Consider the following 27,657-nt stretch of genomic DNA (forward strand, 5'->3'; position numbering starts at 1 on the left):
ATAGGCCATTGTAAAAAAAAATCAATTTTCTGAAGTGTACTTTCAGATTTTGTGTGCAGTACACCAGGCACATGAGAGTTGCTCAGATGTTGAACCTCCTTGCACAGCCTATAGGGCGCGTGCTTGCTCTGTAGTTTTCTCGTGCAAGTGCGTAATGACGCATCAGTCCTCCGGCACCTCCCCTCCTCCCTCCTGTCACATCTGGATCTGGCTCCTCTCATCAGCACCACTCAGCACAGTGGGGAAGAGAGAGAGAGAGGGAGGGAGGGAAACGACCGGAGAAGGGGAGGCTAGCTCGGTCGGTGCAGCTTCATCCACAACCGAGCAGAATCAAGGAGAGGAGAGCGGAAGGACATCTCATCCGCACTCACGGATATTTTGCATCTCCTCGGTCCTCCATCCGTCAGTCCAGCTTCTTTTTTTCTTCTCCTTCTCTTCCCTCCTCTTGTCTTGAGTATGATGAGCTCCAGCCTGCTGGAAAACCCCGTGCAGGCGATTCTGTACCTGCGGGAGCTCACCACCATCGTCCAGAACCAGCAGAGTCTCATCCAGACCCAGCGCGCCCGGATAGAGGAGCTGGACCGTCGGGTGGACGAGCTCATCGGTGAGAACAGGCACCTGCAGGACGTCAGGGTACAACAGCAGCATTCTTACCTTCACCACCATCACCATCACCCCGACCCTAGCTGCCTTCATCTTCACCACCACCCTCAGGACCCCCAGCTCAAGACTAGTGCGGGGTCTCTGCCAGACCATGCGGCTGCACCAGCACATGTCGAGACGGCTCCGGGGGTCCAGCCGTCGCCTCCCCAACCAATGGACCCGGGGGACATGCAGCTGGTCCCGGCCGACCCGTCCATGGTTTCCCCGGTTGAAAGTGACCCAGAAAACGGCGGAAGTTTCCACAGCTGCCGCTCTTTGGTTCCGATGACCCCCACAACACTTTGCCGATCTCTGGCCCTGGCCAGGAAATCCGAGTGAGTAGAGGTTATATGGTTGTTTGCATATGTGTGTGTGTGTGTGTGTGTGTGTGTGTGTCCTAAAATAATCCAATGGGCAATATTTATGGTAGGCTATTCAGAAGGTTCCTATGGTATTTATACATGTCTAAAACCTCATTTGTTATTTAATTTAAATACATTTAAATTAGGTTGTCTTGAATACTTAATATTTGTGCAGCATCTTTCTAAAACTGTAGGCTATAATTAGGAGCGTGCGCGCGCGCACGTGCATGTCTTGCAGATTGAGAGGCGTTTAATTAATGAAGAAGGTGCTTGCAAATTTCCAATTTTCAGCTGTGTGTCTCGGCTAAGGACTGTGCCAGAAGAGGAAGAGGTGGATTATTTAAATGAGAAACTGGATCACGATTACTGGATCATTACATAACAAACAGCTGTAGGCCTATACGTGTGTGTGTGTGTGCGCCCGTGCCTGTGTGTGTGTGTGTGTGTGCTGGAAACAGTACAACAAACAACACAGCGGTCAATGTCAGCTCGAGACAGGAGCAGCTTTCACGTGCGATGATGAGACACCGCGAGTCGCTGTCCGCGGTGCTGCTGGTTTCTCTATTAATTACTGCACGGGATCTGGCAACTCTCACGGGACCTCTGGGCCTCTGATGTTGCTGTATTAGATGAGACACACGTGCACACAGTCGTACACACACACGCAACACACACACACACACACACACACACATACACCACCACCCCCTGTTTGGCACCAGAGCCTCATAGTACATCAGCACATCACCTAATGAGAGAAAACCCATCTTTCTCTCTTTTTGTCATCCTGTGCATGTGTGTGCGTGTGTGTGTATGTGTGTGTGTGTGTGTGTGTTCTGTTCATAAGTTGTATCCCAGCAGGAGTCCTGATTGGTCTCTCTGGGACTCCACCTCCACTGAGGGGAGCAACACAGAGCAGAAGAGGAGTTGAGAGGAGCAGAGGAGTGCAGAAGGAGATACATGTATATAAAAAAAAGAGTTGTTGATTTTAATCTGAATGATTCACCTGCTGCACCTTACATTTCCTGCTCTTGAGTTGTGTGTGTTTGCATGTGTGTGTGTGTGTGAGTGCCTGTTGCTCTCTTCCATTGCCTTGCCAGGAACCAGAGCACACCCTGCGGCAACTATTTGTTAGTATTTGACAGGAATCAGTGTAACACCACTGGTTCTTAATTTAAATTAGTTTTACTGGCGAGGAAGAAATTACAATGAATTAATTGTTATTATAAAAGCTGGGGGGCAGAAAACAGCAGAGCCATCCACCAGTTGATCAGGCAGCAGAGTGAGGTGGCGGTTTACTACATGGCCTTCCTGTTCCTGCAGTCGCTGATGTGTGTCCTTGAGTGCAACCTTACATCTCCACCTGCTCATTGATTTTAAGTCGCGCTGGATAAGATCAGTAGCTTAATACCTAATTTCTAGTTTTGCTTCTGGCAGACCAGGCAGGTGGGGGTAAGGGTTGTGTCAGGCTTTTACTTGCATTTTTAGAGGATTCACCTTCCTGTCATTGCCTACTGCACCCTCGCTGCAGCTGACTGGAGATCAGATCTGCCCTCTGCTTTTCCTGTTGTCAGTGACTTGTGTGTGTTTCTGTGTTATAAATGTTGTGTGTGTGTGTGTGTGTGAGTGTGTGTGTGTTTGGGCATATGTCTATGTAGGTGCATGTGTTAGCATACTTGTTTTCTTTCACACGTCTTACATCTTACTGTATGCATTTATCTGAATGTGTATCTAACTCTACATAGAGCCTAGTTTTCTTTGCCCCATACAGAGAAATAGCATGTGGGCTGCGTAGGGTTGGCTGTGAGTATGTTTGTGTGCTTTGCATTGTTGTCAGTGTTGCCTATGCACGTGGATGGGCCTATGGGGGGAGAGACAGGATCCTTTCCTCCGCTCATTCTCTGTCTCTCTCTCCAGCTGAGCCTCCTATCTGCCCCACTTAGCCCATGGAGCGAACGGTAATCAGCCATTCTCAGGAGAGAGAAAGGCAGAGAGATAGAAAGAGAAAGAGAGAGAGAGATGCACGCTCTGTCGTTGTCTTTGATGGAGCCCTTGGAGGTGTCTAGAGGAAGGAGCTCGAGGCTGACATTGGAGTGGACCAGTGAAAGGAAAGGAGGCTGAGAGAGGAGGGAAAAAAACAGAGAAAGTCGCGATAAGGGAATAGAAGAGAGGGTCGGGGGGGGGGGGGGGGGGGGGTTTCAGTACACGGAGAGTGAGACAGGTACAGACCAAAACAGAGAGGAGAGAGATGGAAAAAAAGGGTGCATCTGGGGTAGCTGTCTCCTCAGTTTATCTATCTTGCTGGCGGACAAATAGATAGGTTGGACAACAGAGGGACAGGCTGTGGCATCCTGTGGCGCAGTGGAAGGTGCACACAATGTACTGGCAATGTTTTGAGTCCAAATGGAGCTGCTCTCGTTGCACGTCAACCCTCCTCTTTCCTTACACTCTCTGCTGGATACTGGCTGATGAAAAAGCATTGCGTTTAAAGTACAAAACAGGACAGAGGAGAGTGGTGGTGTGAGGGAGGACGGGGCACGGAGAGACAGAAAACATGGCCCGACAGCAGGAGGCATGTACTGTTAAAATATTCACCTGTTCTCTTTGTAAGCGTTGTTGGAGGCGGATGGCCGTTATGTGTGTGTCTTGTACAGACAGATGGATGGACCTGCTGAGTGTGTGTGTGTGTGTGTGTGCTCAGGGACCCAAGCAGCCTGGCCTCTTCCTCCAAAAAACTGTTTTATATCAGCCTGGCAATATAATTCAGCTCTTATACTGATAGTAAACAGGAATTGGCTTCAGTGCTTTTACATTTTGGCCTCAAATGTATTGTCTGACCTCCCTCTGACAACCAGGTGTGCATTAGATGACACTTATTTTGACCTTGTGACCCCCAAAAACACGTAGAGGGGGAACTCCTGCACATTAGTACTGTACAGATTTATGTGTTCAATTAGTTTGTATATTATAAAGAGGAGCCGAGATTAAAGAGATGCAGATGTATTTCAACACCAAATAGTTTAAATGAAGAAATAAATTAATCTCATACAAGACACCTTTATGTAAAGCTCAAAGGACTAAAAGGTAATTGAGCAATAAAATGTCGAATTATATTAACCTGCAGGTAACCTTATGGGAAAAAACTTTCTTGTGTCATATTTTTATTGAACATTTAGTCTGTCTGTGTATTCTAAAACAATGAATATATGTTGACTAGCATGTTTGAAATGGATAAATAGCACACTTGAGAGTCTGACTGATTGATGTTAAGTAACGTAATTGATTACAGGCGGTGTATTTAACTTTATTTGTTATCTGGTTCTCTGGTCCTGGTGTTTGAGATGAAAGCACAACAAAGAAAATGAGTGTGATGAAAAAATATATAATTGTTTTAAAGATGTTTGAAACCCTTGGGAGCAGTTAAAAGAAGATTTTCTTTTGATTTTCTACTGTGATAATTATTGCAAAAAAAAGTCCTTCACATAGAAATCAGTCCACAGGCCGTCATAGGCAACTGAGAAAGTCAACGAAGGTCTCATTTTTCAAGTACAATCCGTTCACATATTGGCAATAAAAGGCGATTAATACATGTAAATACATGTTAAAAAAAACTCCACATAGTACCTTTAAAGATTTAAGTATGGAAGCTGTGGATTGAATTTGTATGGTGCCACTTTTTTGTGTTGTGATTGGCAGGTCTATTTATCTTTTAAATAAAAATTATAAACACGGGAATGTAAGAAACTGTAAGATAATGTAATGTTAATAATTAAAGTGGATATGAGAAATGGTAAATTAATGCTATTTCAACACGTGTGTGTGTGTGTGTGTGTGTGTGTGTGTGTGTGTGTGTGTGTGTGTGTGTGTGTGTGTGTTCTGTTCATAAGACATGCACGTACTTCATGCCACCCCTGCATAAGTCAGTGCCCCTAGTGGGTCATCCAAGTCAAAAAGGTCTGGACACGCCACTGGTGGTGAAGTAGGTGTTACAACAGATGGAGGAGTAGTATTCATAGTAACTAACTGTGAGGAGTGTTGATCAGGGATATTTTAAAAAATATCAGTGTTCCTTTAAGTCTGTGGAAGTTGCTGTGAAAAGGTAGCTTTTTATAGCTCGGACTGTCACACCGAGTCTTACACTGACTCTGACTGCCTGTCACTGCGGGTCTGTGTCACAAGCAATATGCTGAGCCCAGGTCAGAAGACTTATTGTAGCGTAGCCAAGAAATTCACTGTCAACTGAATGCTTTCAGCTCATTGTGGAAGGACCTAATGTGACCTAGATTCACACCCACACCTCCTAAAAAAGAAAACAAACCTCAAAGATGTTTTTTAAAGTCATGATCATGCTCATTTTTATGTCTCTGGTGGTGGAAGATGTCCTGCATCCAGAAGGTCAAAGGGTCGATCTATGCAACAGCTTTAACATGATGTGTTTTGTTTTTTTTCCTGGTCTTTTCAATCTAAATTGCTCCAGAAAAGAGCACCAGCGAAATGCTTAAAATATGAATGTAAATGTAAAATGCATGAGAGAGAAATGAGAGAGGCGAACTTAAGAAGAGAAAGAGCAGGAAACAGAGTTTGAGTAACCATCTGTCCAGATTGGGTTTGGGAATTCTGCTAAATCACCACAGATCTGATGAATTTGGAGGCCTAAACAAGAACATCCGGACACACAAACATATACTGTAAATACTCACACTCATTCTAAGCCTTCTCAGCCTTGTATTGACCTACATAGGGTATTTACCCCGGGATCAGTGCCAAATTGTAAACAGAATCCATGGAAATAATCCAGAAGAGTCTAATGAGAGCCTCCTCAGGATCTTTTGGGATGTTGGACTAAGAATGAACATATGGAGGGATATGGAAACAAGGCAAACAACCAGCTGCAACCAACAATAACTGAATGACATGCAGTCCTTCCGTATCTGTCCCCTTCTTCTCTTTCCTTCCCTCCTTGCTTACCTCTCCTCCCCTCTCGTCTGCCCTTCTACAGGAGCGAGACCGTGCTGCATCAGTTTTGCTGCCCCGCCCCTGAACATCCCGAGGCTGACACCAGCGGCTCATCCGGGTAAGAGCGACTCACCCATCAATCACCAACACACTTCCATGTTTTTCTCTGCAGTTGTTGCTTCCGCAGCGTGCTCTTTCAACCATTGAAAACTTTCTCTCTCAATATATACACTATCTGTGCGTGTGTGTCATCTAACTGAGTCACGTCAACACCCAGGCCTTTAATCATGCTTGTTAGTGTGTGCACAGCGCTGTATGTGAGTGTGAATTGGTGTATTTATGGACGTGTGGCGCCTGGAGATACAGCGAGAGAGTTAAATGCTCCGTAACAAACCTACAGCTCTTACAGCCTCAAGGATAACTCACATATAGAGAGAGACAGAGAGAGCGGATGGGGGGGGGGGGGGGGGCATGAAATGATATTGTCACTATAAAAGTGCCCATGGCAACCCTGTAATGACGCAACGGCTACCACTGCCATAGTAACCAAAGGATAGAATTTTGAGGATCTCACTGTAGCCACGTTTGCCATCTGTTTCTGTGTGGGCAGCTTGTCTGTTTGTTGTATGAGTTTGTTCATATTTTTTTTCCCCCTGCATGCGTGGGGGGGGGGGAGGGGCGTGTGAATGCATGACGCTTCACTTGGGGATGTTTGAATGAGAAGAGCTCTGTTGTAAAACTTTGAAAAGCTGATTTTGCCATGTTTCTCAATGATTACTGTTTGCCCTCCCACCCCAAGAATTCCTTCCCATCTTTTAATCCCCTGTACTCTACTTTCTAAATCTAGTCTTTCCCAGTCATGTCTGCCTCTTCTGCTGTAATATCTTTCCCCCCTTGTGTTAGTTATCTCTGCATCTTGCATCTCTCCTCATTATTTACTGTATCTGTCTGTTGGAAGACCTTGTTGTTTCTAATCATCTCTCCTCAATTATTTCCATCTCATCCCTCCCTATCAAGTCTCTCTCTCTCTCGTTCTGTTTTTGTCAATATCACCATCTGTCTGTGTGGAATCCCTCTCTTTTTGTCTGATCTGATGTCTTACTGTAACATCAACACCCACATTGTCCTGATTGCATGAGCTAACGGCAAAGCAGCAGTGGACAGCCACCTGAGATTACGAGACGTAGAGGAGTCGTGCAAAACACCGTAGCTCATTATTATCATCGCATGAAGTTGTGTGTGCCTGGTGGCTGCAAACCTGCACCACCTCTGCACAGTCGCCCACTGAATCCATCGGAGCACGCAAACCTCCCAAGAGATGTCATGAGATCTGCCTCTAGCCTTACCTTACCTTTGTGTGTGTGTGTGTGTCTGTGTGTCTGTGTGTCTGTACAGTATTGTAAGTCTCAACGGGGGCTTGAGAGATACAATTCGACAGATGCTCATTTCTCTTCCTCCATGACGTCACACCAGCAGGCGGAGCGGGAGCGTGTGCTTGGTGTGTTTGTTGATGCTACGCATGTGAGCATGTGTGGGGGTGTGTGAGATAGAGAGAGAGAGTATAGCGCCCATATCATTATGGAGGCTTTTGCTGTCCAGATGCATTAGTAGCTCTACTCCTGCTTTTAAATCCTCTAATGTATTCTAATGTACTCTAATGTATTCTGATGCAGCGCAGGGGCATGGCAGTGTTTTAATAGAGTTTTTGATAGAGACAGCCTCCAGCATGCTCACACCAACACAGTCCCTCCATATCTTCCTATATTCCTCTCTCTGTTTCTATCTCAGTCTTTCCACTCTATTCCCCTTTTTCCTCTCTATTTTTCTCTAACTGCATCCCATTTAAAGATATGACCGAGCTTCTCTGGCCCTATCTCTGACTTTTAGCTGGAGACGCAGAATATTTGCTTTCACAGCAATCAAAGAAAACAAAGAGGAACTTTAGTGATGCACTCATTATTTAACCATGAGCAGGCTTTTTATTCTCCCCAGTGCTGTTTTGCACTGGTCCCCTTCGTGTAAAAATTATTAGAGTAAGCATTATCTGAGTGGAAGAAAGATTGCACAAGCACACGGCGTCATGCACACGCACACTTATAATTGCACACCATTATAAAACCTCTTAGGGTGCGATCATACCTCTATGCTTACATCAGTCCAGTTTGGCTATATAAAAGGTGCTGAATGTCAAGTGTTTTGAATCTTTTAGAAGTGGTGCCATGCCAGACAAATTGGCCACTACACTTTCTTTTCTAAATGTGACTAAAATTAAGAAAACTTAAGTTGTCCACAACAGAACTTGGGTAAAAAGGACACTTTCTGCTGTGTCGTGCTGTGTCCATTTGCTTTGTTAAGCCTTACATGGCTTTCACAGAATTCTGATAATGCTGCCATGTAAAAGAGCATTGTTCCATCTGTGGACAGGACCTGGGATTATAAGAGGAGGATGGGACACTCTACCAGAGCACTGGGAGACAGCCTCCACAGCCGACTTTGTTGAGTTCTGAGTCAGATTCAGGCAGCATTCAAACATATTTTTGTTTTGTTTTTGCTTCCAGCTGCTGCTGTATTGCAGAAATGACTGTTTATTAAATATCTGTGGCGTCAGACTTTTTTTGCAAGTCATGTTTGACTTTGAGGATATGATAGCCTGTTATTGTCTTGCATTGTTTCCAGCATTTTTGAATGAGCGGCAGAACACAACAAAAATGTTATAAAATCATCATTTCATGTCTTCATAGGAGACTCAGAAAGTTATACTTTTCATCACAACTGCCTGGTCCAGTCAGGGAGCAGATTGATTCCTAATTAAGCAGATCGCAACCACCTGAATAATTAGTATGTTTGTGTGTGTATACATATTGCTTGTTGTGTTGACAATGCCTAACGGAGATCTCTCTGACATCAAAACATTGCTCTTTGAATTAAGTTTCTTGGGAGAGTGTAAAATGTACACTATAAAGTGCACATTCGGCTGAGCTCACAAACCTTCCTGCCAGTCTGAGATACACAACATTTAACGAACACATCAAAAGAAAAATTCAGATTTCTCACACAGCTTAATGCTACTACAGGCAGCAGTGTAGCAGCAGGGATGCAGAGTTGTTGAATGCACACTGAATGTGAGACTATAAAATGACTTCCATGTTTGCTTGAACTACCACAAGGCTTAATTCATGCAACACTTCACCTGTCAGTGAGGCACAAAATGGTGATCAATTATAATCTTAATTTACTGCTCACAATAAAGTAGGGCTGAAGAAATTAGTTGATAAATACATTAGTTCACTGGTTGCCAACTTTGAGGTCTGGGCTCCACTTCAGTTGTAAGCTGATAAACCAGGTATAAAATAAGAAAAAACAATGTCTGCCATCATTGTTTTTCAGACTTTTCTCTGATCTTTGTTTCTTTTTTGTGAAATACTACAGAGTTTCACCACCTCAGGCCTCTAAAAAGTATTCAAATGAAACAATCTGAGAAGAGAAAATCACTCTTTGATTGTGCTGCCCAAAACTTAGGAGATATTCATGATAAGGGGTCACAAGCAAAAACAAAAGCTTGGGAACCACTGGATCAGTGGATTAATAGAACATTGATCATCAACAATTTTGATAATTGATTAATTGTTTAGGTCATGCATTGTATATTGTAAAGGTTCACTGTTTTCTGCCTCTCAATGTGGGGATTTGCTGCTTTTCTCTGTTTTACATGTTTGGACATGGAATATTTTTGACTTAATTGGTAATGAAAATATTGATGCTTGTAGCCCCATAGGTTAGGATTAATGAGTGAAGGAGGGACTGATTCTGAACACAGCACAAGTCAATTTAAAAGAAAAAAAGGTATTTTCATCCTGGTCATATGTCCAGAGTTTCACTCCTGTAACCTGCAGTGGAGCCACAAATCTGACCAAATAGGGCCGGACACATAAACTCAGTCATCCTTGCCCCGAGCCACCACAGCCACACATCACTCTCCACCTGCCGCTTCCCTCGTGAACCTCTTCACACTCCGCATAGTTGATGACCTGCCACTGTGATAACGGCAGAGTTTTGAAGGTCAGCAGAGAGGGCTGATTTTTCTTCTTATTTCCGTGGAAGGGGACAGATGCTGAGCCTGGAGGATGGAACGTCCTCTGGTGGTGGACAGGAAGTGGAGGGGACCAAGAGAGAGGGACCCAGCGAGTACGAGATCAGCCTGGAGAATAAGAACAAACAGGTATGTCTTTTCAAGTGTGTGTGTGGGCCCTGTAAGCACATGGTGGGACGGAGTGAATGCTGCCTCCTTAACCTGTTTTAATCTGAGGAGGTGTGTGAAGGATGATCATTTGACATTGTGACGAAAAAGATTCCCATTCAGATCTATTTCTGTCTGCTTTGACATGAAAAAGAACACCAGTGATTCCACAGCCACGGCGACAGGAACACTAAAGATGCTAGGTTGTCATGGCAACAGCTAATAACTGCTTCTGGCGGCTGGAGATGTCTTTATTTCTCATACCAAACTGCTGAAGGGTCTGCTGTTGCTACTGCTATCGCTGCTGCAGTGCGAGTATGTGTATGTGAGTGTGTGTCTCTGTGCGTGTGTGTGGCCGTGCTTGCGCGAGCAGGCACACAACCAGGCACATGTGCGGCTGTCCTGCTTTTTCTCCCTCTCTGTCTCTTCTTCCCTTGCCTCCCACTCCCCCTGTCTCCCTCTTGCTGAAAATATAGGAGGGCAAAAATTCCGGAGGAAGCTGAGATTTTGGGCTGAGCTGCTCTGCCAACAAACAGAGCAGAAATAGGCTTGTGCGGGTGTTTATTTTTCTATTCATTTTGTCAACAGCACCTTTGTCACAGCCATCCATCCTCCTTCCCATGGCCCTTCAGACAATATTAGCGGTTGAATGATGATAGATGATGTTTACTTTGGCTCTAATACCATGAACCCTCACCGGTTTTAAAAGAGTAGACAGATAAGTAAGAAGGATACTTCTAGGAAGAAGGGTGTGAGTGTGAATTTCACGACTCAGGCAACGCGCAAATCTTTTGATCTTTCGTAGACATGGGCACAAAATGGCAACATGATGTTTGCCTGCTGGTTGATGAATAAATATTTTTCAGTGGCTGCTGTGTGCTTTGCAATATCACTCTTGCAGTGTCATCAGTGAGTTTCGGAGCCTTGTAAACAAGTTTGATATTTAAACTCACTCCCCCTCACTCTCTTCCTGTCCCCAGATAGAAGAGTTGGAGCAGAAGTATGGAGGCCATCTCATAGCGAGGCGGGCAGCCCGTCGCATCCAGACTGCCTTCCGTCAGTACCAGCTCAGCAAAAACTTCCAGAAGATCCGTAACTCTCTGTCGGAGAGCAAGTTGCCTCGCCGGATCTCCCTGCGCCATCCCAGCCCTTCAGGCCGAAACCGGAACGCCACCCAGAGACACAGTTACAGCCTGCATCCAGGTGGAGGACAGATACCCTTACGCTCCAAAACTCCTCCTCCGCCCCCGTGTCGCTCCACCTCTCTGCCCCCTTCTCCTGCGTCTGCCCCAGCAGCTGCTCCCTCTCCTGTCCTGGGCCCAGCCCCACCTCAAGCACCTGGACAAACACTCACCCAGCTGGAGGACTGCTTCTCAGAACAAGTGAGTGTTTTTTTATGTCATGTTTCAGCTCCCATAAGCTTAATTCAAGTCGGGAAGCAAAATGGTTCAGAAAAAATACATACAATAATAATATGTTTTCATTAACTTTATATAGTTTTTAGCCACTAGCTCGCAGGGTGGCATGACATTTTGTTCAGACATTCATGCCCAGAGGATGACTTCCTCTAGTGCCACCAGCAGATCAAAGTTTTCACTCATCCTATAAAAATATCTCAACATCTCCAAGATGGATTAGCATTTATACAGACAAACATGATTCCCACAGGCAATAAATCCTGATGACTTTGGTGATCCCGTGACTTTTCATCTCTCTAATCCTACCCTCACCCAAGCAGATACTCAGCGGCCTGATATCTACATTTTATCTGCTTTGCGTTGGCTGGCCCTGCTGGCTTGATAGGTAGTTTCATCTGAATACCACGGTCCGCTCAGTAGCCAACCACCATCACTGTTTATTTAGCTCCACTAGTCTCACAAATAGCCACCAATTAGCAACCCCGCTGGTATCAGACACTTTTCCACACACAAATCATGTCTCTTGACTGGATTAAATCATTGGTTTTGAAGTGTATTTCCTTATCATCATATTTTCAGCTTCATTCCTTGGCCCAGTCAATTGATGAGGCTCTTCGTGGTTGGAGTTTGTCGGAGGGTGGAGAGGGGAAGGGGCTACTGATGGATCCCGGGGCCCTTCGTGCAGCTGCTGAGAGTGCTTGCCTGCCCCGCAGTGCCAGCTCGCTGCTCATGGCCTTCAGGGATGTCACTGTTCACATCGACAGCAATAGCTCATACACCATCTCCTCCGCCACCACCACAACCACCACCTCTCTGGGCAATGCAGGCGGGGGAGAGCCGGGCAGCAGGAAGGTTTCTGTGAGCGGGATGGCTGGGGGAGGGGATGGCCTGTCAGCAGAGGAGCCAGAGTTTCCTGCACCTCCGCCCAGTGAGGAGCTGGAAATGGCTGATCCAGGATCTAGGAGGGGTTCAGCAGTGCCAGCTCCAGGAGGAGGAATGGAGGGGGAGAGCGGCTCAGACAGATTGGGGTCCACTTCCACTTCTACCTCTACATCCACCTCCATCTCCACCTCAGCCCAGTCTAACCAGCAGCCTGCTCAGATTTACACCCAGTACCAGCAGTACCACTACACCCATCCTCAACACATCCCCGGGGGGCCGAGCCCCGAGGCCCTGCAGGCCCTGGTCGTCTCTCTGCCCAGGGACCACTGCCAGGATCCAGCCTCTTGCCGCTCGCCAACGCTGTCCACAGACACACACCGCAAACGCCTCTACCGTATAGGACTCAACCTCTTCAATGTGTGAGTGGGCCGGCAAACACACACATGCACACAGAAAAAATATGCAAAAATATTTCTGCACCCTCTGGCTCAGGGTTCAAAGTACACTTATTACTGTTTGTGTCTAACAAATCTCCAACAGCCCTGCAAAACTGCTCTAAGCAGCTGCTCATTAGTGTTTGTGATTGTTGGGAGGAGCTGCCTTTTCAGTGCCGTCGTGTGATGTTGTGATGTCAATGAAAAAAGAGATAGAGAGGGGGGCGTGGGACGAAGAGAGGGAGAGAGAGAGGGAGAGAGAGAGAAAGAGAGAAAAGAGGGAAAATGCAGCAGAAGAGGAGAGGCAGTCAAGGAGGTCATGAACAATGTGAGAGCCTCTCTGTTTCTATAAATAGAGTCCACGGTTGGCCTGCACTTATTATTAGTTAATACAAATTAAAGTAAATTAACTCATATGCATCAATGACAATGGGACTGATACAGAAGTCCAGAGCTAACAGCTTTTACGCATGAATGCACTCTTCTTTTCCCTCTTTCTCTTTGAGCTTCCTCTTACACACTCGCTCACTTTCCCGCATAAACACCTTTCTCTGAAACACAGTGATACGCATTTTCTTTCTCACTCAGGCCCACACACCTATCTGCTTGAACGCACAAAAACATCACACACACTGTTTCTCTTAACTCCTAAAGTTATCTGCTTTTCTGCTGTGGGCTATCTGTGGGGCAGGAACCCAGAGAGAGGCATCCACTTCCTGATCACGCGTGGTTTCGTCCCGGACACGGCCATCGGAGTGGCTCACTTCCTGTTGCAGAGGAAGGGCCTGAGCAGACAGATGATTGGAGAGTTCTTGGGGAACAGCAAGCTGCAATTCAACAGAGATGTCCTGGAGTGAGTCTTCATTATTTATACATGGCAACATATTCGCACACACACACACACAGACATATACATGTGGTTGGGTTTTGATGTAATGAATCCAGTGATTGAATTCAAATCCCTTTGAATTCCTTATTGAGTCTTCAAAATAATCTTAACTCAAGGTCCACTTACTAGCTTTTTGTTTCTAGCTTTCGACTACATCTCATGGGCTTCGTCAGTGGATGGAGTTTTCTCAGTTCTCATGGAGATGACTTTAGGTTTAGCTTTTTAACAAAGGTTATAAATAACTTGATACCACTTTCCAATAAGGTGCTCTTTATAAAGTTTTTTTTTATATTGTAAATAATGGCTTTATTATTGTTAATAAATAATGTACTCATACTTTATATATCAGTTATAAGCCATAAATGGGGTAATCCAGTGATTTAGTGTTGCACTTAAAAATAATAATAATAAACTATTAATTAATAAATAATAAAGTTAGGGGGCTTGTCTGACTCTTAGTCCCTACTTTGGGTCAAGTAGTGTCAATAGTGTCTCTTTGTTAGACTCACCCTGATGAACATTTATAATTGTAGATTTGATTACTTATTACAAAGTTAGAAACTTTGCTACTTAACAAAATGACTCGCTTTCACATAACAATCCGACCACCAGGTCCATTTAGTAGCTGTCCTGGAGCTTTTAATTGTATCCCTACCAAAGTCAAGAATAAACTTTGAACCTTAACTCCTTGGATCTCTCTGTATGTTGTTCTTTACTACTAAAAAAAGAGAGGAGATAAAAGATTAAATAAGACATTTGCTGGACTTGGACTTTAATGAATTCAGGTTTTTTTTTTTTTTAAATATCTCAAATAGAACAAGCTATTGGAAGCTAACCCGACATATACACATCATAACACACACACAAACTGACTTGACATGCAGCACTTGCATGCATAAATGCACCACATCCATGTAAACACGCATTTACTTTATGCTTCCACACTCACCCTTTTTGCATCCAACCAGTGTAGACAGAGATCCAGGATAGAGAGGCTTTTTGCTGAGGTTGTTGCAGAGACTGTAGAAATAGGTCACTGCACTGAACACACACACGAGCACACACCCTCACTTTCTTTCACTCAGACACATAGACACAGACACACATGGACACAAATGCGCGCATGCACGCACACGCACAATCTTGTGTATGTACTTCTTCCATTGCTACAGCCTGTCCACAGCCTTTCATGTACCTCTCTTTTGCCCCTTCGCTCTTTGCATATAATTATTTCACCCTCTCATCCCTCTCTTTCCTTCCCTCTTATCTCCCTCTGCCATCAGACCCTGTCTTCTCCATTGATGTTTGCACAAAGTGTGTGTGTGTGTGTGTGTGTGTGTGTGCGTGCGTGTGCAAACATGTTGTCTCTATGTGCGTCTTCCAGGTCAGTGCTTCTGTAATGGAAGTATGACTGTAAGAGAAAGATGGAAGATTTGCCATCAACACAAGGGTACTCATAGTTTGTTGCACACGCACAAACACACACTTGCACACGCTCACTCACTCACCTTCTCATTACAGTGACACACCACAACTAAACCCAATCTCACTCTCCTTTCTCTCTTGCTTTCTTTTCTTCTCTCTGTCTGTCCCTATATAAGCTGTGTTGTGGATGAGATGGATTTCTCGGGCATGGAGCTCGACGAAGCCCTGAGAAAGTTCCAGGCTCATGTTCGTGTTCAGGGAGAAGCACAGAAAGTGGAGAGACTCATCGAAGCCTTTAGGTGAGACTGTCAACTCGCTCACAACCAGGCCTCGCTGACTAACAGGCTCTGGCTTCACTTTAGAATACAATTCAACACAACAACAGTCCATCACATGACTGAGCAGGGCTGGTAAGGGCGCTCTGAACTTTTTTTAAATGAATAGACCTTTTGCCTGTAGCCACCTATGCAAAACAAAAAAAATACTGGCACGTAACCAAGCTCACATATTTTGCAATAAAATAGAAGCAAAAGAAGTCTTTCCTGATCTCATCTTGCAGCCTTGGGCTAGAAGACGTGTCCAGAATGGCATACTAATGGGCCGACTGTATAGACCAAGTGTTTAACTGGTTCTGCTAGCTCATTGCTGCAGGCCTCTGATGAAACCAAAGCCTTGTATCATTAACAAATTACACTGATTGCCTGTAACCTTTGACTAAACTCAGCAGTGTTTGATTGTCAGCCAATCATAACGGAGATCTGAGCTGCAGGCAATCAGTGTACGTTCCATCAGGACAAAAATAGACGCTCTATTTCACAACTTTCTCCCCTGGATGACACTTTCTGGTCATATCTTCAGGCTTTGTAGGTTGTTTGAATATGCTTGACAGTTATGTGTCCATTTCCATCCAAAATCACACATGAATATGTAAAAGTCCATGTTTGGTACTCATGGGGTTTTAGCCTGAGATGGTTTTCTGCTCATTTTGTCAATGCTGACTCCTGCCCTCCAGTCACTAAAATGTATGAGCATATGTGCTGAAGAACACTCATTTAAATACCAAGAGGGCCTTGAGAAACCTACTGTAGCTTGCACACTCCCTTTGTGCCTTTGAACGGCTTGGCCTCTAACAAACAGAAACAGGTTTTTATGATGCCATTTTACCCTCTGACTGAAAATTCTTGAAAAGTCTTTTTAGGAACTGCAATTGGTGCCTTATCCCCAGGCTGGCACTGTCCTTGAAATGTCCTGGTAATATCCAAAGATTGCTCCCAGGACTAAAAATGCAATGAAATGGCCATCGTTGTTTTCTATTTCAGAGTAATTTGTTGCATTGCCGTGTACATTTAATCTCCCTCTGCTGATGTGCTGCTTTTTCCCTCAGGATTACTAACAATGTCACCACCAGGACATGCGTTGAGCCACTGCCTCTTCTGAATTACACTAAGTTGCTAGTATAATTCAATGTAAGGGGAGTGTAATCACCATAGAAAATGCACTGCATGTCAATTGTCTGCCAACGCCTTTCTGCATCCACAATGTGTCAATGGGTGCGTATTTGTCTGAGCCACTGACTTTGAGGACTTTTGTGTATTTTTGTTTTTTTATTGTCAACAAATCCCATGAAAACCCCAAGCCCATTGGCTCTCACTGAAGACTTAACCCTTTAACAAGACAAAGAGTTTCCCGTCATGCTAACAGCTGTGTGAGGCTGTACACTGTACATAGGCACAGCAGTCTGTTAAGCTAAATGCTAATGTCAGCTTGCTAACATGCTCACAATGACAGTGTTAACATGATGGGAATGCCATTAGTTTTGCAGGGATTTAGTCATAAATCAAAGTATTGGACAATTGGAATTTTGACCTGATTATGGCACTGGATGGACCTGAATGTCTGAACCAAATTTCATGGCAATCCATCCAGTAGTTGTTGAGATATTTCAACCTGGACCAAAGTGGTGGGCCGACCCTCAGACCAGCATTGCCATCGCTAGAGCCACCAGCTAGCGTGGCTGTTAAAAACGGGTCACAAATATTTAATTTAAAAAAAAATCCCAAAACCACTGGGCACTGTAGTTTTAAGCAAACATTACTCTGACAGGAATATGTAGCACATATGTTGGGGACTATTTTCAGCCGCGGATTAATACACATTTAGTGCTCTAGTGAGTTTTTCCAGCAGCAGGGCAGCGTATGTTAGATTGACTCAAACTAAACTCCACGTCCATGTTCATAATAAAAAAGGAACATGTCACTATGCAAAGGCTCATTGATGTGTTTGAATAGTTTTTGAACAACAATGGAGATTGCACAGAGGAAGAAGCTATACCAGGCTGTGGATACCAACTTGTTAGAAAAATCAATTCATAGTTGATATTAATCTTTTTTTCTTGAAAATATAGACTATCACCAGTCCTATCCATTAAGTAAAGTGAGCGAGTTACTCCAAGCAAGAAGTGGTGAGGGAAGAGAAGAAAAGGAGCAGTCATGACACTTCTCCTCTCTGCGTCTGATTTGAGGGCCAATCAGAACACCCACTGCGGTCATCAGTTAATCACATCACACTCAATCATACATGCTGAGCTCCCGGGTGCAGATTACAAATTCATCAGCGATCTGAGACCACACTCTCTTTAGCTGGAGCTGTGACTATAGGTCAGAAACAAGCGGGCTTTATCAGGTCTGCCAGACATCCGATGCCATGTCTGTTACGTAATAGTTGTTATGTCATCTGTTTGAAGCATGTTGTACTCTTGTCGTGAGTAGTTCTTTTTAGACGAAGTGGTATTTGTGCCAGCTGGCATGCAACTTTCACATGCAGATATGAAGATAAGAGATCGAGCTAGTGTTTAAATAAACTGGTTACATAAGACGGGGATCCGCGCTTGGAAATGTGTGAATGAAGCACACACACACAACCAATGCTTTATTCAACTCAACTCACACATCCACACTTACACATCCAAGCACATGGCCTTTTGCATACATACACTTGCAGTAGATCTTGCCTTGCATTTGGCCTTTGATGAATTTGCCGCAGAATTACATCAAGTTGGCAAATCAGGGGGCTCATTTGTGCCTCTGTGTGTCTATGTATGTGCATGTGCATATTATATCTGCAGCAGCAGAATCTATTCTCCCTCAAACAAAGGCATTGCTACTGAACTGGGCTGTTGTCGATTGATTCCCTGTGAGTTCTCTGGCCTTAGATCTTGTGTGGGGTCCGGGAAAAGGCTTTCTGGTTGCGCAGGTCTCAGATGTGGCCTCTCGCTTGCATATGCTCTGACAAGTACATAGTCCTCTGGAGCAGAGCAGCCCTCTCCATGTCTGCATCCTGCCTGGCTGCAGAGATAAAAGCCTCCCACCACTGAAATGGCCCACTGTGTAAGTGTAAGTGACAGTAAGAAAGATAGGGAGGGGAGCTGTGGGGGAAGGAGGGGTGGAAGTGAGAGTTTGTGAAGCCTGTGGGCAGCGATGGAGCAAAGCAAGTCCATATTCAGCATCTCTGATTCGAAAGCAGACTGGGCAGCGTTACCTTACCTCAGGCACAACCATTTTGGACTGGCAAATGTCTCCTGTGTCCTGTCAGTCTAATTTATGGTGGAGTGACTGCTCCTCACGTCTGATCAGTCAGTCTTTGAGCCAGTCAGTCAGATTATAAAATAGTGCAGTTTGTATGGTGAGATGTCTGCCTTAAAATCAGTCTGAATGCCTCCATTTCAAAGCAGGAACAAGCCTCTTTTTAAAGGCCATTCTCTTACATCACCTTTATGACTTCAACAATATGTACTGAGCTCTCTTAACGATGCCCAACTGAACCCCCTCAAATCCCAAGATTTCCTCCCAGCTCACTGTTGATATTTTGAAACATAACACAGTTCGAGCTCAGAGGAAATCTTGGGATTTAGGGGTGCGATTGGGTACAATAACAAAGTCAGGGAGTGCATCATTAAGCGTTGCTACATTGGCTCTGTGAGCCTGAAGATACAGGGTTGTTAAGAGGTGATTCTAATATTCAGTCTAAAACTCACTGATTATAAATAGGGTGGAACAAATATTAGAAACACCTCTTTAAGGCAATACAATTTAACGGCAGCATAAACTACATCCTCCAAAATGACCACAAAGTTGGATCAAAGCATCTCTAAAACAAACAAAAAATAATATTAAAACCTTCATGAAGGCAGGATTTATTGCAGGAATGTGGCATAAGACTGCTTTCGTTTTAGCCAGGTGTACTTGATAAACTGACAACTGAGTGTGATTTCAGGTCAGCCCAGCAGGAAAATCCTACAGTCTGCAGTCCATCAACATGTTATTTATTTGTGTGTTACTGGAAAGTTGCCCCACACATGTCTGTATGTGCTGAAAAGTGGTCTTATTGATAACAGAATCTGGTTGGATTGGTTGTCATGATTTGATGACAGTACAATGAATGTTGTTGCAGCATTATCCAGGATGCATTAAATCCATGAATCTACCATTAAATTGTACACCGACCTTGTTGTAGCCTGGCAAGTACTTTGCAATCTTATGTTGTTTGTGCTGCAAGTTTAGTTCTTTGCAACTGTGTTTGTTATACTAGAGAAAACATTTCAGCTAGTACATGTGCTGTTATCCATATAAAAGCAATAACACTCTTCAGGATATGAATAATATTTGAATGACTGGTATTTCTGCTGATGGTACTTGCTGTGTCTTACCTACAGCATCTCTTTTGTTGTCTGTAATTGTGGCATAATGGCCAAGAATCCAGACCAATATTGCTGGTGAGACTTGCCCAAAGTGATGATATATAACTCTGTCCGGTTCTTCCTCCACAGCCAGAGGTACTGTATGTGTAATCCTGACGTGGTGCAGCAGTTTCACAACCCAGACACCATCTTCATCCTGGCCTTCGCTGTGGTCCTCCTTAACACTGACATGTACTCGCCCAACATCAAACCCCAGCGCAAAATGGGCCTCGACGACTTCATACGCAACCTAAGAGGTTAGTGTGTCCAAATACAGTGCAGTATGTGCACGTATGAGAGATAAAGAGAGTGTGTGTTTATTGTTGAACATTGCTTATATACAGTATATGTATGTAACCACATGTACACACACACACACACACATGCTCATTTCAAACCCATTACTGCAGATCATGAGGAGATCCATTGGAGAGATATGCCAGAAGGAATGATAAGGGAGATGAAAAAGAGAGCAGAGGGTAGGGGAAGTCAAAGTTTTACAACAAGCACTCTCTTATCAACCTCACTATCAGCTTTTTGAGTGACAGCCTCTTGAAGTGAAGTAAATTACTCAAAGAGGCGGCGGGTGCTTGCCTCGCCCTGCTCGCTACCATCAAGAAAACCATCAGCTGTGCAGGAGGAGATTCCTGATATCCTTGACTCAGAGCTCTGCCCCAGAGACCGTGGCGTCGACCCATTTAATTGAGGCTCACTTAGCGTTAGATTTAACGATATGAGCCCGAGTCTCCGGACGCAGCTCATCACCTTACTCTCCCTGAGGCTCTCAACGCGGTCTCCATCCAGTGGTCGAGCAGATACATTTACTGCGAAGAGAAGAGAGCAGTTTGGCTTTTATTTGCACCTTCAGTTAATGGAAAAAAACATAAAATACATTTCAATATCTTTTTTTCATATCATACGCACAACTCAGTTTAAATTTGTGAGCTGAACAGCGGTGACAGGCTTTAGTGAGGATGTCTGTGTGCTGCTCCACAGCGATAATGGAACAACTACCAGGACACAATGACAGCACACATACTGGGATAAAAGCACATTTTCTGATTCACAGCTCCAATGAAATAAAACTCATTTGGATGTAATATCTCAAACAAAAATCATATGAGCCCACACAGTCAGTCTCAAATTCAGTGATGATTAAGCTGTAGTTTGGACCCCCTTTAGCTTCCATTGTGGCTGTTGCTATTCATAAAATAAATTCTAATTAAATGTTAACTTTAATATTTTTGGTATTGATTTGGAGTCACTAGGTCACATTTCATGGAATTCAATCATAATTTTCACTAATATGGACAAATCAGGGCTGGGAGGTGAGCTAACCATCTTCCTGCTGCCAACACGAGGTGAAATTGAGTAAGAAGACGCCGCTGGATTCAGAGTGAATCTCTGTCGAATATCCAACTTAAAACTAACTTCACTCAAGTCGAGGAGCTAACATTAGCATAATCAGCTAGCTAGCTACAGCTGATAAAACCTGCTGGTTGTGTTTCAACCAGCAAAATCAACGGTCGCTATCTGAAATCAAGGACCCATTGTGTTATATTTCCATTAATAAACATTGTAAAGCATATGTGCCATGCGAGAATGGAAAGCTTTACAGGCGTAGCAACAGTAACATTTTACGACTATTGTTCCCTCAGGTGTGGATGATGGAGCAGACATCCCCAGAGAGATGGTCGCCGGCATTTATGAAAGGATCCAACAAAGAGAGCTGCGCTCCAACGAAGACCACGTCACCTATGTGAGCCGTGTGGAGCAGTCCATCCTGGGCCTGAAAACTGTGAGTGATATTTGTGTGCAAGTCTTTCCCCTCTCCCTTTTCCCCCCCCTCATTTCTGTGAGCTGTCTGTACTTGTTTGTACCGTCTCCTTTCTCTTGTGTCATGTATTATTTCGCTGCAGTCTGTCCTCTGTACTATCTGTCATCTCCATCTCTTTAACCTCGCCTCCGTAGATCCTCGCTGTGCCCCACAGACGTCTGGTGTGCTGCTGTCGCCTGTTTGAGGTGCCTGACGCCAACAAGCCTCATAAACAGAAACTGTCCCAGCTCCAGAGAGAGGTCTTCCTCTTCAATGACCTGCTGCTGGTAAGGAACCTCTGTTCAGTGACTCACTACCAAACCACTTTTTATTTCCAGTGCAGAATATAATGACTGTAACAGCCAGACATAATCAGATGTTAATTCAGCCATGTTGTGTGTCATGTGTCTCTACTGTAGATCCTGAAGCTGTGTCCCAAGAAGAAAAGCTCGGCCTCATACACCTTCTGTAAAGCTATGGGTCTTCTGGGAATGCAGTTTCACCTCTTCAGCAATGAATGTAAGATGCTATTTTACTCTGCAGTAGTTTAATCTCAGCACAGATCCACCCTGGTGCCGGAAAAATGCTGAGCTAACTTTCAGTGCCGTCAACAGTCTGTCAAGTCAAGACCCAGACCCAATGAATTGCCAACTGAACATGCTGTTGTCAACTTACAGTAGATATCTTTCAGGAAAGTTGCTTGCTTACACAGATTTCAGGATTACTTTTAAAGTATAGATTGTTTATTCATTCTTCGAGCTGTTGTCTATGGTCTTTGAGAACTGTATCTTTATGTACACATCGGGTAGGTTTGCTGCATGAACATGAATGCTCTTTTTCACTTCCCCGTCCAGTTTTATGCTTTAGGCCAAGTAGAGGTGGCTTTGTACTCAGGCACAGTGGTGGTTTGAGCTAAATGCTAACATCAGCGTGCTAGCATGCTCACAGTGACAATGCTGACATGGTGAAGTTTAACAGGTACACTGTTAGCATGCTAACGTTTGGTTTTATGTACAGCCAGTTTTGCAGGTATTTGGTCGTAACTCAAAGTATCGGCCACATAACACATTCATGATGGCACTGGATGAAAAGTCAGTTGATCAGCAAGGTTATTACAATTCATGCTGTGGGGAACAGATGGAGCCATGACGCCAGCATGGCTAAAATTGTGTGCATGAAAACAAAAAAAGAAAAGTACTGATCTTCAGTACATATGCGCTTCCTAACATTTCTGCAAACCTTCAGTTGCAGTGTTCAAGAAGCCATTGCTGCCAACAGAAACACAGTTGGTCATTAACTTCAAAGCATGTGTTTTTGCAGGTATTCTTAGCAGCAACATTTTGTGAAGTAGAAACTGAAGTTAAAACTGCAACACAGAAGTATTTTGAAAGACGCTCAAATGCTGCATCTCTTTTTAGAATCAAAGTTCTGGTGAAAGCGCTTCCCTTTACTCTTTGACACTTTGTCGGGCTTTTCTCATCAGACTACGCCCATGGCATCACCATGCTGAGCCCGTTTACCTCAGAGAAGAAGCAGCTAGTGAGTTTCTGCTCCCCGAGCGGAGAAGAGCTCAGGAAGTTTGCAGAGGAGCTCCGAGAGGCTATCACCGAGGTCAACGAGATGGAGCAGATACACATCCAGTGTAAGGAGAGACGTGCACACACCTCAACATATGCAAATGCAAAATAAAACCCACACCGCACTGTATATCGCTGGTTGCAATCGCTCTTGCTTTTGTTGTAGGGGAATTGGAGAGGCAACAGGGCATCCAGCCACATGGCATACACACCAATGGCGGGCAAGTGGACACACACACAGGACACGGCTCTCCCTCAGGTGCTGGTTTTGCTCGGGCAGCATAAAATGCATAACACAGCGAACATTACTCATAACAATGTATACATTACTCAAGGCAATGCATAAAATAGGACAGCTTCATGGCGGAGAGGCGCAGGAAAAAGCCCACCACACTGAAAAATAAAATTTAAAAAAAGAGAGGATGATGGTCAGATTGCCACTTTTTAATATTAAATGCATTTCTGCTGCTTGTGGAGGTGGACAGATCCAGACTAGTTTCCAGTCTTTATGCTAATGTAAGCTGCTAGCTCAAGCTATATATATATATTTAGACATGAGAGAGGTATTGAGGTTCTCATCTAACTCTCAGCAAGAAAGAAAACAATTGTTAAAATATGCCAAACCAGATACAGATTGTCAGCTTTACAGACATTGGTATACTTATTTCTTTCACTTTGGATAGAAGCAGGCTAGCTGTTTTCCCCTGCCTCCAGTCTTTATGCTAAGCTAAGCTAAACAGGTCCAAACTCTCACTCTCGGAAATAAAGCAAATAAGCGTATTTTCCCAAAATGCAGAACTATTTATTTAAGCAAATGACATGAAGAACTGTTTTTCTCAGTTTTAAACATTCTGCACATGAAGCATGAAATCTGCCTGTTGACTTACTAACAGACCCGTTTCTCCCCACAGGCCAACAGGATGTGTACGATAAAACCGGCAACAACAACACAGTAGAGGTAAGTGCGAAAGCCATACTTGTCTCCCTCAGGTAAGTGCCCGCGTCTCCCGCTCTGTGGGTGGGGTTTTATATGTGTGTGTGTGTGTGTGTGTGTGTGTGTGTGGTTAGACAGGGACTGTGCCTCATCCTGAAAAGAGAGTCTGCTTTATACTTTGCTTTAAAAGAGCACTGCCTGAGGCACATCCCCACTATGCAGCCAAGGATACAAAAGGCCGCTGAGAGGAGTCTCGCTGTAGTAGTGCTACAAACAGTCTCTTTCTGTGCCTCATGAGTGGATCAGCAGCCACTCTACTCGCTATACAACATCCCTTCTTTCATCAGCTGCTGCTTGCCAGCCTTACTGTATAAGCCTTTGCAAGCCACCATAAGCCTGGCTGGCTCCTAGAATACCATCTACAAAGCCAGATAAGCTTGATACCGTTAACAGTCTGTCGAGTGTGTGGGTGGGTGTGTGTGTCTCTTAAACCAGCCCTTCCTTTAACTAAACATGGTGACAGAAGCTTTAGAAGTTTCCCCCTTTTCCAGTTTTATTCCTTGTCCCATTCTCTCCTCTCTCTCTCCTGCCTCTCAGTCAGTCCTTTAGAGCTGTGAATAAGTGTGTTAGGGAGACACCACGCCCTCGGTGTCACCTCTCCTCTCCCGACACTCCCTTTATCTTTTAGCTTTTAGCTTTTTCTCATTCTGCCACTCATTGACCATGTTCGCACACACACACACACACACACACACACACACACACACACATATAGAAAATCCGTTCCCGCCATGATCTCCAACCAAAATCTCTTCTTCCCCCTTGCAATCCCTTTTCTCTTTCTGGGCTGGTGTGTGTAAAAAAATGTGATTGAAAGAAAAAGAGAGAGTGTGTGTATTTTGCATGCGCTCGCTCCGCATACTACCTTCCTGCATGCCTGCATGCCCATGTGCGTAACACACCAGAGGGCTGCGTAGAGGCTGCGTTCAGGCTGGTAACTCCTCATGCGTTCTCTGACTGTTCCTAAACTAGGTGTCAATTCACAACAGGCTGCAGACCTATCAACTGAGCCAGCCCAGCATTGAGTCCACACCTCTGGCCCTGGCCGCGCCACCCGCCCTGCTCAGCCCCGTCCAACCCGGGGAGCTCCGCCCAGAAACACTCATCCAATGCCAGCAGATCGTCAAGGTGATCGTCGTGGACCAGAGCGGGCGAGGGCGGATGGAGGCCTTCCTCAGCCAAGGCCCGGCTACCCATCAGCTCATCCAGTCGGCCATGTCCACACCTGTGCGCGTCAGAGAGGGGGACGGCCCTCAGCCCCCTCTGCCGCCTCCCCCTCCACCTTATAACCACCCCCACCAGTTCTGTCCCCCTGACTCACCCATGCCCCTCCACCACACCATGCCTCTCACTCGCAGGCGCAACTCCAGCGGCTCCCGCAGCATTGTCTGAGTCATCAGCTACTCTGCGAACCCTGGGGGCCAGACATGACCCTCACATTCACATACAACAACACAGACATGTTGGAGCACCAGTCGACTCACTTTGAATGGTAAGATAAAAGCATTGCAAAAAAAAAAGTGAGGGATATACTGTATGAGTCGAATAAAGGGACACAGGAAGAGGAAACCAACAAGAATCTATTCACAGTCTTGACTGAGTGGTGTTGTTTTTGAACGTGGAGTAGTGTTGATGCCATTTCTGAAAGACTTTCTTTTGTCTCTAACATGTCACCCGGTAGCTGATGGTGTTGTCCGTCTAGATTTCACACTCTTTAAGAGATCTTGTGACTTTGCATTTTTAAATGTCACCTGTCCAACAAATGTGTCCGTGAGCTATGACCGTGAAACCGAGGGGCGACGTCAGAAAAGCAAACTCTGGCAGGTCCGAAAGGACAAGGGATCGCTTTAAATTATGAAGGATGAAACGGTTTAATTTTCATTCAGGCTTTCAGGCTACTGATGTTAAGTTCACACCTCTTTGTTTGGTTTTCAGCATTAGATTCCACACTCAGCAAGGAATCATTTCAGCAGAGCTAATCTAGCTTCTCCTCACTGTAATCTTTTTTTCCCCCCCTCATCTCTGCATAATGTGAAAAAACAAGAGTACCAGCTCATTTGCTCCCTTTATATTCTAGGGAACAGATGATCAGTAAGTGTGAGGAAGAAGGCGAAGAAAAGGGTAAAAGGCTCTAACATCTCTATCCTATTTTGTCATGTGCAGTGTAGTGAAGTCAGCAAGGATTGTGCTGCTCACTAAACTAACCTACAACCATATCCTGAAGACAATCATATTTCTCTATGCTTCATTGTTGTGTGTTTTGCTAAACTTGTGTGAGCAGATATCTTCACAGTAGAGTGTGACTGTCCTGATTCTGTGGCTCAGGAAAAAGGATTTGCTGCACTGTAACATGTAACGTCTGCACCTCTGAGTTGTGCTGAGAGCACCATGCTTGTGTACTGTGTGTTCAATCTGCTTACTCATGGGCGGCAGGGAGTAGGGCTGGTAATTCATCCAAAACAAGGCAAGAACAGCCCGATGAAGCCTTTCTCCACCTGTACATTTACTCCTAACGGGTTGCCGTGTGTGAATATTGTTGTTACCTTTGGATTTAGGCGGAAAACTATTTAGCTTTAGTTTAAAAATGAATAAACATTGCTCCACACAGGGTAGACCAAGGTCACCTCACAAAAACATCACTCCCCTCTCACGTATTATATTTTTCCTTGCACACTGAAAATGTTATATAAGCAGAGATGCATTCCTTTACTGAATGTTAATCAGGGGGAAAAACCGAAGATGTCCATGCAGTAATTATTGATTTCATCCACGTGTCGTCTTTCCAGTGTCGACGGTTCGAGCTTGAGCCAGTTTGTACAGCAGATTACAAATCATCCAACTGAGACACACCGAACACGTCTTGTAGCTTTTGCACCACAGAATATATTGGATATATTGTAAATAGATGATATAGATTTATTCTGAAAAAGTGATTGATTTGCCCAGTGTGTGTATCTACGTATGTATTTGTACAGAGAAGATCTAGTTTAAAAGAAAAAAAGGATATTATAGTTATTATAGTTATTATTATTATTCATATTTAATATCAGGGGGTGTCCTAAATCCTAGTGCTACGAGAGACAGGAAACAGGCAGCTTTTATAGAACACACTGCAGTTACCATGGTAACACACACCGATATTAATACAGATCTACATTCATCATTAAATTACCGTGTCATATTATTACAGGATTATTAAAAGATGGCTGTCTCACCTGTTAGGGTGTGTAAAGGGCTATGCTGTATTGGCGAATACGTACAGTAAATCACAGGTCATGCACACTGACACA

General features: G+C 44.4%; 1 protein-coding gene across 1 annotated transcript; it reads left to right on the forward strand.

The window, feature by feature from the left end:
• Positions 1–456: 456 nt before the first annotated feature.
• iqsec3b (IQ motif and Sec7 domain ArfGEF 3b) lies at positions 457–25,759 on the forward strand. The gene is made up of 15 exons (XM_070907475.1): positions 457–977; positions 6,004–6,078; positions 10,062–10,179; positions 11,178–11,579; positions 12,195–12,916; positions 13,623–13,784; positions 15,422–15,544; positions 20,071–20,237; positions 21,639–21,778; positions 21,952–22,083; positions 22,216–22,315; positions 23,280–23,438; positions 23,540–23,632; positions 24,285–24,331; positions 25,340–25,759. The coding sequence occupies exons 1-15, from the start codon at positions 457–459 to the stop codon at positions 25,757–25,759; spliced, it is 3,381 nt and encodes a 1,126-aa protein (XP_070763576.1).
• The last annotated feature ends 1,898 nt before the right edge of the window (positions 25,760–27,657 follow it).

The sequence above is a fragment of the Enoplosus armatus genome, chromosome 6 (assembly GCF_043641665.1).
Source record: "Enoplosus armatus isolate fEnoArm2 chromosome 6, fEnoArm2.hap1, whole genome shotgun sequence".
NCBI lineage: Eukaryota > Metazoa > Chordata > Actinopteri > Centrarchiformes > Enoplosidae > Enoplosus > Enoplosus armatus.